Source organism: Pseudophryne corroboree, chromosome 4 (assembly GCF_028390025.1).
Source record: "Pseudophryne corroboree isolate aPseCor3 chromosome 4, aPseCor3.hap2, whole genome shotgun sequence".
Classification (NCBI taxonomy): domain Eukaryota; kingdom Metazoa; phylum Chordata; class Amphibia; order Anura; family Myobatrachidae; genus Pseudophryne; species Pseudophryne corroboree.
In genome coordinates, this window is record NC_086447.1 from 393892221 (window position 1) to 393904778 (window position 12558).

Here is a 12558-nt window from a genome sequence, read left to right on the forward strand (position 1 = left end):
CACGTACACATCCCCCTGACTGAGCTGCCAGTCCTATTATGTTATCACATGCTCCCTGCTCCATTCATCAGCAGTCAGCAACACTGAGAATAAAGAGCAGGGTGGACTGTTGACAGGGGCTAAGACCTTAGAGAATACATAGTGTAGGGCTGGGGTTATCTTGCAGTAACTTTTAAGAAAGGGCTCAGAAAAGAACAGATTGAGAGTGTAGTAAATCATTCATTACATGCAGTGCAGGTAGATCACTAAACTACTAAAAATGAGTTGTAATGATTATTTGCATTTTAGCGATGAGAAGGTGATAAACCACTCTACTACAGTATATACAGTATACAGGCTATAATATAGAGTAGCTGCTAAATGGGAAGATTGCATGGTAAGGGGCGAGGCTACAGGGGAAAGTGGGCGCTACTGCGCTGGGAACCAGTGCAATGGAGGAAGGGGATCTTTCTCTCCTCCCAGCTGTGGCTATCTCTTTTTATTTTCTACAAGCAAGAAGAAAAACGTATTCGGCTAATTAACCTAATGTACTAAGTAGAATTAGGGGGAAAAAGTTGTGTGCCTTCAACATACAGTAACAAACTCTGCCAAAGCTTAGTGTGAAATGGATTATGACATCCATAAAAGGTTGCTTGTGTTTGCACTTATATAAGTTGATCTGTCCACGGGAGTCTCTCTGTGCCGCATGTATTTCATCACAAGACAACAGGATCCACGCGATTAGCCGGAAAAGCATGTCAGGAACAACCCTGGATGATTTTCTGTATGGGAATTGGTCCGTACAAGAACTGAATGTCACACAGGAGTCACTTCTGAACCCATCGTCTGATTACGATGATGAGTTTCTTCGCTATCTCTGGAGGGAATATTTACATCCAAAGGAATATGAATGGGTGCTTATTGCAGGATATATTGCAGTGTTTATTATCGCTCTTATTGGAAATATTTTAGGTAAGTGTGCACCATTAGGTTGTTTAAAAAAAAATCTGCTTCTCTACACCAAATGCAATGTGTTTTATGTAACAAAACTGAGAGTAAGACATTGTTTTAATGTGATTACATTTTTATGAGCTTTAATTGATTCGTAAATCAGCTTGTTTGAATTAACGAACAAGTAACTAATGTATGGGTATGTAAACACAGTATGTATCAATTCATTGCACATCCTCTCGTCCGCTGCAGTAAGTGGAGGGGCTGGAGCTGACTGTCCAGGGCACAATGGTGCTGAAACTAACTCGTCAGTAATACAGTATGTGTGCATTGGAATCTCCACACATCGCGCTAATGACTCATTAGTGCACGCTCATGTTTCTTTTTACACCTGAACAATTGTTGTTGCTTATCTTATTTGTTATCACTTTGCTTTTACTTAACAAGAAAACTTGTCTTTACACTGTGAGACTAAAGTCTCGAGCGAGTGATTGGTATTTTCTAAAGCACGGTTCTCTGTAACTAGTCCACTATACGCTGAATTTACACTGACTGTTTTTATAGTTTGCCATTGGTTTGAGTGAATTCAGCAATTGTCTACCCTCGGCTATGCCACATGGGAAGCTGCTGTATAATCGATTCTGAGTAATGTATACTAGAGTGCATTTGCTGCCAAATGGTTACAAGTAGAGTACTCATGTCTTGTATGGAAGGTCACTACTGTATAATGGGATGTAGTTGATATGCCGGCGTACGGGGTATTGGAGGATTTATAAATCACCTTTTAACTTGTTTATGATAATGGGCTAAAGGTCTGACCATTACGTTCCTGAGCATAGTTAATGAAACCTGCCATGAAGCTCTTTTTACTAAATATAGATGTCTCGAAACTGTCGGGCTCAAATATGTACTCTTATTACCACTGATTTGCGTTAAAAGCACTTTCCTAATTATACCAGTTTGTGCTTGAAGTTATATTGTAAAACTTGGAAATCTTAATGCATCTACAAACCACAAGGTCGTAACTGGTAATATATCTGTATGCCTTCTGAAAGCTTCAAATATATTGGGAGTATAGACTTGATAGTAGTTCGGGTTTTCCTCTGGCACATATTTAATTGCAGTTGTTGTCTCTACATATATAAGTAATGTGACTGTCTATAAATACTTTCTGCACATTAGTTATTTATTTGTAGCTAGGCAAACAATGCAAAGTGCATTACACAGTATATTTAAAATAATTGTATACTGTATGGATGTTATGACTTCTATTCAATTACGATGTCATTTTTTTATCTTATTGTTTGAAATAATGTTATGTGTTGTATTCATATTGGTTTTGATTAATTTAAATATTACTTTGCAATGGAAAAAACGTGAATCTAGCGTAGGCAAAACCGCAGTATTTCACTTTATATTCTTCCTTCCTGAGTGCACAGAGCCATCTAGTGTTGTGGTGAGGAATTAATACTGCTTTCTTATATTCATGAAAATGAGGAATTTCATTCACCCTGTGATCTTTCTTTAGTACAGATTGTAGATTTTGATATACAGTATGTGTATTAGAAAAGAAAAGCACTTTCACACCTCTTATTGCTACATAATAAAAAAGTATGCCCTATTTATCATAATTATATAATTGCTTCATAAATAACAATAATAATAGTATTGCCACTTACTCAATTGAATGAAACTCATATAACCTTTCTTACAATGCAAATGTAGATTTCATGGTAGATTGTTCCAAGGTTATTCTAATCTAAAGGCATATGTAATTACACCTGCTCCACTGAGTAGTATTATTGTAAGAAACTGAGCACAACAATTGTTATTGATGACAGTCAGATAATTTCATTCATTTTATTGTCATCATGCATCTTAATTCACACACCTAGTGACTTATTTAAAGGTGTATATAAGTCTGTTTACAGCATGAAAAATCTGACTTTACATCCTGAATTTGTGCAAAAAAAGAAGAAAGAATTAAAAGGACTCTACAGTAATAGTTACTAATGACATGCTCTTGTGCCAGTAGATGGGACACCAGGCATACTTGCATGTAAGCAGTAAAAGGTTGGATTAAGGATGCCGCACAGGACTGAGTGGTTTTTATTTTGAAATTTTTGCAAGAGGTTTCCAAGATAACCGACCAACCAGAAAATAGTTCTGGAATTTATCACCATCTACCAGTAAAGAGAATTTTTATATGTAGATATAAACAGTGATTGTCGATGGTGCTCCCATAGGTCCAATACATATGTAGTAAAGGGGAAAGAGACAGAAAAAAGAGACCCTTTTTGGGAGCTCCCAACAAGGGTCTCTTTTTTCTGTCTCTTTCCCCTTTAATACTTGCATGTAACTCAAGTACAGTAAGGGAAGTTCAGCAGTTAGGACTGTGGGGAAGATATACTGTATGAAGGACTGATCTTATGGGATCTGAGTGTTTATGAGCCCCGGTTCTGGTCTTCCTGCCAAACCCAGATCCCAAAGCGAGGCAAAATATCATGATCCTGGTGTAGGATCTGGCGTGTTTTGGATTTCCCCAGTGTTGGATCTTGCATGTTTGGATTCTATATAACTCCTTCACACGGGAGTGCGGGCACAATTTCACAGTGGAGAGCTGAAGGAGAGTGTGTGGGATGATGGTGTGAGACTGGAGTAGGTTAGATCAGTTTCTGAAAAAATAAAATGCAATTAGCAAGCATTTAGCACACCGTTAGGGCACCATTAGGGTGTTATAGCAGCAGGAGGCACCATACACTACATTTACTTCACTAGTTGGTATCTGGACTCCAGGTCAACACCAATAAGGTCTACACCAATTGGCCGACACACCTTAGGTTGACACCTGAAATAGGTCAACATGGACAAAAGGTCGACATGAACAAGGTCGACATGCAAAAAGGTCGAAATGAGTTTCTCACATTTTTTTTCCATTTTTTGAACTTTTTAATACTTTACGATCCACGTGGACTACAATTAGGAATGGTAACCTGTGCGGAGCATGGCGGTAGTGGAGCGAGGCACCTTGTCCGAAGCATGGCGAGTGGAGTGAGCCATGCGAGGGGACACAGTGAAATAATTGGGGTTCCCAGTCACATTACGGAGAAAACTACAAAAAAAACATAAAAACAAGTCAACCTTTTCCCATGTCAACTTTTGTCCATGTTGACCTATTTCAGCTGTCGACCTGAGATGTGTCGACCAATTGGTGTACACCTAAGGTGTGTCAACCTTATTGGTGTTGACCTTGAGTCCCATACCCCACTAGTTATTGCCTGCTGTCAGTGTAAAGAAACACTATTAGCAAGCATACTAATAATCACTAATAAGCACACTATCAGGGATCTAGTAGGGTGCTAGAGGAGTATGACGACTGTTATAAACATACACTACACTTACTTCACTGGTTACCGCCTGGCTGTCAGTGTCAAAAAACGCCTTTAGCAAGCATTCATTAGCATGCTATTAGGGTGCTGTAGGAGTGACTATAAAAAATGATACTCTACACTTATATCACTGGTAACTGCCTGGCTGTCAGTGTCAATATATGCCATTACCAAGTATTTATTAGCACACCATTAAGAAGCTATATTCATATGAGAGCTGTTATAATCATACATACTTCTCTGATAACTGCCTGGCTGTCAGTGTCACTCTGCAGACATCATCTATACCGGTGCACTGTGTGACACACACACACACACACACACGAACACACACACACACACACACACACACACACACACACACACACACACCATATTTTGAGTTTTCCTAGAAGTTATGCAAAAACAATCAAACTGAAAAAAATAATTTCCTGTTTAAAAAAACATAACGCTTATTTCATTTTTCAAACAGTGACATAATATGTATATATGTATATATATACAAACAAAGAACCCAGCACTCACCAAAGTAAACTCACTTATCCTCAACAATTCAATAAATAAATGATGGGGGTTTAGTTAGTGGATTGGCCAATGCACGGAAGCCTGCATACTGATTTTCAAGGTACCCCACCTTCATGCAGGTCCTACACTATCACAGAGTCTTAAAACCTGACTACTTCACTGCTGTTACACAGATCATCTGCCTGCTAGATTTAATGTGTACCTGCCACACCCTTTATGGCTTTTAAAGGTACACTAGTCACCTTTTGCACTGGCTCAAAGATGATTGCTAAGGAACAGCTGAGACAGGTTCAGGATAATAAAGTCCACACAGGGGTGCATGAGAAAGCTAGTGGCCACGGTTAATAAGAGCTAACCATAGATTAACCCCATCGTATACACACAGAGAAAAAACCACAGCACTCACCACACCAGAAGCGGGGCACAGCTATGCACTTACCACTCACAGGGTGGGGTGCATGTAACACAGCACTCTCCACCACAAAAGCGGGGTACACAGCTGTACTTACCACTCACAGGGCGGGGTGCATGTAGCCCATGACCACATTGCTCTAATAAATACAAACAAAGAACCCAGCACTCACCAAAGTAAACTCACTTATCCTCAACAATTCAATAAATAAATGATGTATATATATATACACACACACACACACACACACACACACAGATCGGAGGTGCGGCACTCCTGGCGACTTGAATAAAGATTTTTTCATCACAGATAAGTTAGCAGCAACATTTCAATGACTTTAATTTGTCATTTCCGTCAGGCATACCAGGAGTGCCGCACCTCCAATCTGTGTTGTGTGTATATATATCTCTGTGGAGGCACCCGGTGCATGTGATGTTTTCATGTGATAGCCGGGCATTCTGGACTCATATATATATACTCCAGTGTTTTACATGTAAAAATGAGGCAGCACTCCGAATAATGAAGAAGTTCAGGTGTATTAGTGCATCATCATCATAATTGTCGTCAACGTTTCAAGTTCCACAGACTTTTTCATCAGGACATTTGGAGATGCAAATACACCAAAGCATAAATCACAATATGACATGTCTTACCTTTATAAGATGTGTGTGCTCTGTGTTCAAATGCCCACTGCTACCGTTCGCAACCGGGAGCAGCGGTATGACTTCCGGGATTAAGTCCATCCGGTATGCTGGTAACTAAGGATGACCAGTAACCAAGCCGGCACTCTCCATGGGATGCCCCTGGGAACAGCATCGCGGATGTCCACTGAAATCACACACAATAATCTATATTAAACATACCATAAGTGCATAATAAAATAGTGCAGCACATGTATATAGTGCAATAATGATACAATAAAAACAATTAAAACCTATGGCTCTGGCAATATATTCCATGTGGTCACTGCTAACTTACAATAATATACTGTATATGATAATTCACTTTGATAAGCTACCAAACATAATTAAGAGAACAAGAATGAATATTGTACTCAAATCTATTTTCCAGTGCCGCTTTTATGGCTGAGTGGTGTAAGGCCATACGCTCCCTGAATGCGCGGGTGGTCTGGACCACATAATAAGCCCACATGGGCAAATTATGATGTAAACCACATATTGTGACATACAGGTTAAAACATGATTAATTTTGTATTTACAACCAGTATGTGGGTGTTTAAAGTAAGCCCCTGGTTCCAAAAAGCTACAAGTAGTGTATGATGCACATCTATAACATCCCATTTTCTTTTTCTCAACCGTAGAGGGTATACTAGGGTCACTATGAATATGTGTGATGTTAGTCTTCACTAACAAATCCCGTAAATGTCTCCCCCTCTTGTAACAGGGCATAAGGCTCTTATTCTTAAAGACAGGTAAATCACTGTCCCCTGACACAATGGGCCATAGGGATTTTGTTGCTCATGGTAAAATCTGACTAGCTAATGTAAATTCGGATATAAATGGAATTTTATCCTGTATTTTCAAAGATGTTTGTGTCACCAGGAGGTCTTGTGTAGGGATATTTAGCACCTAGTTGTTTAGACTTCTCAAGAAGGGGCAATGGATACCCTCGGCTAGTAAATTTGTTGATCACTTGATCTATAGCAGGTTCCACTGCATCCAAATCACTAGTGATCCTGGCAGTCTTGAGCATTTTGGACTTAGGCAATGCTCTTTTCAAAGAAGGCGGGTGGGAACTACTGTGGTGCAATAGGGTATTGCAGTCTGTCTGTTTATAAAGATTTCAGTAGAAATGGAACTATTTTGAATTTTAACTGTAACATCAAGATAATTTATCTCTGTATGACTAAGCTAAAAAGTAAATTTAACCGGATTATCAAGAGAGTTGATCTGTGCAATCAAATTAGTTAATTCCAATTCTGTCCCTGTCCAAATCATAAACAGATCGTCTATATTTCTGGTATATAGCATGATCTTCTCTGTCACATTCTGATCAGAAAAAAAAGAATTTCCGTTCCTGTTCAAACATAAATACATTGGCGTACAATGGGGCTACGTTAGTCCCCATCGCACAACCAGTGCCAGCAAGAAAAATTTGTTGTTATGCAAGAAAACTTTTTGGGTAAGTATAAACTATAACAATACTAGAAATAAAGAAATATCAAACTCTTTAAACTGATTCTGCTGTAAAAACAATCTCATACACTCAAGTCCTATGTTGTGTGGTATTATGGTATATATGTTCTTACCATCTAAAGTACAAAGGATAGCTCCTGGGGGAATATGTTCCAAGTTACTCAGCTTCAACAGAAATTGGGTGGTACTGTATCCTTTAGGAAAGTTTTCTGCCTCATCACGAGTGGTTGTAACAGATGATCTAAAAACTGTGAAATTAGCTGTAACATTGACTCTCGGGCTGATATAATTGGTCTCCATGGAGGATACTGAGCATCTTTGTGTACCTTAGGGATTGTATATAAAATAGGGACCTTGGGGTGAGACTGTGATAATGCATCAAATAATTTTTTATTGATTAAACCATCTTTAACAACTGTTGCCAATATCGAATACAATTCATGTTTGAACAGATGTGTTGGATTTTGCTTCAATCTTTTGTAGGTATTCACATCCGCTAGTTGTTGATCAATATCCGGTATGTATTTAGTGGTGTCCATAATAACTATCACCCCGCCTTTATCTGTAGGGCGAATGGTGATATCTGGGTACGTTGTCAAATCCTGCAGAGCCTGTTCCTGATGTTTGCCTAAGTTATGGAAATGTTTTGTAGGTGCTATATCAAATCTGCTGACTGATTCATCTAATATACGAGAAAAAGTCCTCAATGAAGGGTTGCTGGATTGGGGGTCAAACTTAGATTTAGAGTATTTAATGTGGAACTCCTCAAAGGGGTCTCTCATAGTCGCTGGTTTATGTTGGAAAAATTATTTTATTTGCAGCGAACAGTTGAATCGATGTAAATCAATTTTCCAATTTAAATCATTATGAGGGTCTGGGGTCTTCTGGGAGGACTGCGGTTTGTCAGAGTCATTTACATTGAAATCACTATCGCTATTCTATTTATCTCCCCATTGTTGCTGTCTATCACGCCATGATGGGCGAGAGCGATTATACGTGCAATTGCTTTTGGGAGTTGAAGCAGATAGCCAACGATAGACTCTTTGGTCCTCGTAATCTGTCTGTACCACATTCAATTTGTTTTTCTTAAACTTGATCAATTCCTGTCAGTACTCTACATATTGGCTCCCCAGTTTTTCCCACGTAGCTTTATGCTTTTTGTCATCCAGTTTTGTTTTATGATTGGTGCTAATTTCATAAATTTTAGATCTGATTGTGTGTAGTTCTTTCCCTGCCTCCTGGATAACCAAGAGCATCAAGTCGAAACTACATTTATTAAGGATAGTGATCCACTGTCTGCAAAACTCAGCACTATTTCGACCGATGGTAGGGGTATTTTCTGCAAACCAGCAAATGTAACAGGTTCCTGACTAGATGGTATGGAATCCATGCCACAATTTCTACTGCAAATATTATGTATTTTGCTAGTGGGCCACAAACTCTGTACCACCAGTTTCCTCAGGTTTGACAAGCAGCAGATTGTCAAATGCTTAGTAATAAAAATCACAAATGTTCCAAAAATTTCCAGTGCCACGGCACTGTGGGGATTTCTTAGCAATCCTCACAAATACACTGTGTAGCAGCTTGGCACTCAGGACGAATATGTGCAAGCGGGTGCCTTCCCAAAACATAAATATACTCCAGTGTCCTACATGTAAACCAAGGTCGCTGTGTGACTAAGCTAAGCAACCCAAGTGGCCGACACAAACACCTGGCCCATCTAGGAGTGGCACTGCACTGTCAGACAGGATGGCAGATTTAAAAAATAGTCCCCAAATAGCACATGATGCAAAGAAAAAAAGAGGTGCACCAAGGTCGCTGGATGGCTAAGCTAAGCGACCCAAGTGGCCGACACAAACACCTGGCCCATCTAGGAGTGGCACTGCAGTGTCAGACAGGATGGCACTTCAAAAAATAGTCCCCAAACAGCACATGATGCATAGAAAAAAAGAGGTGCACCAAGGTCGCTGTGTGACTAAGTTAAGCGACCCAAGTGGCAGACACAAACACCTGGCCCATCTAGGAGTGGCACTGCAGTGTCAGACAGGATGGCAGATTTAAAAAATAGTCCCCAAACAGCACATGATGCAAAGAAAAAAAGAGGTGCACCAAGGTCGCTGGATGGCTAAGCTAAGTGACCCAAGTGGCAGACACAAACACCTGGCCCATCTAGGAGTGGCACTGCAGTGTCAGACAGTATGGCACTTAAAAAAATAGTCCCCAAACAGCACATGATGCAAAGAAAAAAAGAGGTGCAATGAGGTAGCTGTGTGACTAAGCTAAGCGACCCAAGTGGCCGACACAAACACCTGGCCCCTCTAGGAGTGGCACTGCAGTTTTCTAGCGAGAGGATGAGTGCTTCCATCCTCATGTGAATCTGAACCACTAGCCATAAACATAGGCCAGGGCCTCAGCCGTTCCTTGCCACTCCGTGTCGTAAATGGCATATTGGCAAGTTTACGCTTCTCCTCAGATGCTTTTAATTTAGATTTTTGGGTCATTTTACTGAACTTTTGTAGTATACTTGACGACACAGAGGTAGAGCAGTGGACTACTGTACCGTACTGCTATATATTATATACTGGTGGTCAGCAAAATTATGCACTGTCCTCCTACCACTGCGCACCACAACTAAAATGCACCACAGGTATGGATGGATAGTATACTTGACGACACAGAGGTAGGTAGAGCAGTGGCCTACTGTACCATACTGCTATATATTATATACTGGTGGTCAGCAAAATTATGCACTGTCCTCCTACTACTGCGCACAACAACTAAAATGCACCACAGCAATGGATGGATAGTATACTTGACAACACAGAGGTAGGTAGAGCAGTGGACTTTTGTACCATACTGCTATATATTATATACTGGTGGTCAGCAAAATTATGCACTGTCCTCCTACTACTGCGCACAACAACTAAAATGCACCACAGGTATGGATGGATAGTATACTTGACGACACAGAGGTAGGTAGAGCATTGGCCTACTGTACCGTACTGCTATATATTATATACTGGTGGTCAGCAAAATTATGCACTGTCCTCCTACTATATATACTGCACAAAACTTAAATGCACCACAGGTATGGATGGATAGTATACTTGAGTAGATAAAGTCAACCTTTCTGTCAAACTTGACAGGTACCACACCCACTTCTCCTAGGACCCGCCCCCTTTTAATATTAAATGATGGTGTTTTATATCGCTTAATATAAAATTTTATATAAAATTTTATATAAATTTATAGTGTTCGATATTAAACCGTATTAAAAATTTTCGCGTAACACCAATCGCAGAGTGTCAAGCAGCACCAGTCGCAGAATGTCACGCAACGCGGCGCGTCAAATCAGGCGGATGAAAGATGCATATTACACAGTGTTAAAACCAGGTAGTTTTAGCGGCATTGATAAATATTATGGGTCGGTTAAAAATAAATTTAAAAGATCCGACGTAAGAAAGTGGTTACAAGAACAAGACGCATACACGCTGCACAAGCCAGCAAGAAAAAACTATAAAAGGAACATGATTTGTGTATCGGGTATAAACCAACAGTGGCAATGCGATTTGGTCTCGCTGATAGATTTGTCAAAATACAACGATGGCGTTAAATACATATTAACAATCATCGATATATTCAGTAAGAGGGTGTGGGGTGAAAGTCTGACCGCTAAGAATGCAGCAACGGTCGCTAATGCTTTTGAAAAAATATTCCAGCGCGGCGATGTGCCGTTGAAGCTACAAACCGATAATGGTAAAGAGTTTCTAAACAGAAACCTAAAAAAGGTGTTAGAAAAATACGGTATAAAGCATTTCACGACCAATAACGATGTGAAAGCGGCTGTTATAGAGCGCTTCAATAGGACTTTAAAAACACGCATGTGGCGCTATTTCACGGCAAAGAATACCTACAGATATATAGACGTTTTACAAGACTTCATACGCAGCTATAATAACACATACCATAGAACGATTAAGTGCGCTCCAAACGATGTGAATGACTCTAACGCATTGAGTGTCTTCAAAACGACCTACGGTGATTACTTTAGAAGTAAGAAAGCCCCAGTTTGTTTAGGAATCGGTGACCACGTCCGTATTTCTAAATATAAGGACATATTTCAGAAAGGTTACGAACAGAGCTTTTCTGAGGAGATTTTTGTTGTACATAGTGTGAACACTAAAGGGGTTAAACCGCTTTATAAGTTGGCAGATCTGTATGGTGAAGTTATAACAGGTAGTTTTTACCCCGAAGAGCTTCAAAGCATACCAAAAAACTATAACAGAGTTTACAAAGTGGAAAAGATTTTAAAAAATAAGACGGTCAGAGGCCGTAAATACGCGTTAGTCAAGTGGCGCGGGTACCCCGCAAAATTTAACAGTTGGGTCGCAGCATCGGTGATAAAAGACATATAAAGATCATCAGGATCTAACAAGACGTGCGATGGATGACAAGTCGTTCTACATAACCTTACCCAGCAACGCATCGGCTGTTACCTTCCCGCAAAATAAGATTTCTAACTATACGACAAAGTTGGCTAAACCGATAGACTTAAATGGCGAATGGGAAGTGGCACTTACTGAGATACAATACCCGCATACGTGGAATACATTGGATTTACAAGATTGTAGACTGCAATTATCATGGGATGGAACGGCGGAACAGCCGGTGGCGAGAGTCGCGAGTTTGTGCATTAAACCCGGTTTTTATGAAACAATCGAAGCGTTACTAAACGTAATCAACGCTGAAATTGTACAACTGAAACTGGACGTTGGATTAAGACTAACGTATGATCCATTTGCACGCGTTGTAACATGTGACAGTAAACTGTTGTATCAAATCCACGCCGGTTCTAAGCTGACATGGATACTGGGTTTACAACCTAAAACGAATATTTCTAAACCATGCGCCGACATCAAAGGCGGCCAATATACGATGTACGTGTACACAGACATTATCGAACACCAACGGGTCGGGGATAGTTATGTACCGCTACTTCGCACTGTTGAAATGAAGGGTTATAACAATGAGGTTGTCACAATACGATACGAGAAACCCGATTACGTACCATTGTGCAAAACACATTTTGACACGATAGCCATAGAGATAAAGAACGACCAAAACGAGAACATGGCATTTAAGTTTG

The 12558-nt window shown here is 40.0% G+C and overlaps 1 protein-coding gene across 1 annotated transcript in view; it reads left to right on the forward strand.

The window, feature by feature from the left end:
- The first annotated feature begins 429 nt into the window (after window positions 1-429).
- The window catches only part of HCRTR2 (hypocretin receptor 2), a 292533-nt gene continuing 280404 nt past the window's right edge, over window positions 430-12558 (forward strand). The window contains exon 1 of the mRNA XM_063916722.1: window positions 430-951. Coding sequence (XP_063772792.1) covers window positions 612-951 — 340 coding nt within the window. The 5' untranslated portion in view covers window positions 430-611. The remainder of the gene's footprint in view (window positions 952-12558) is intronic.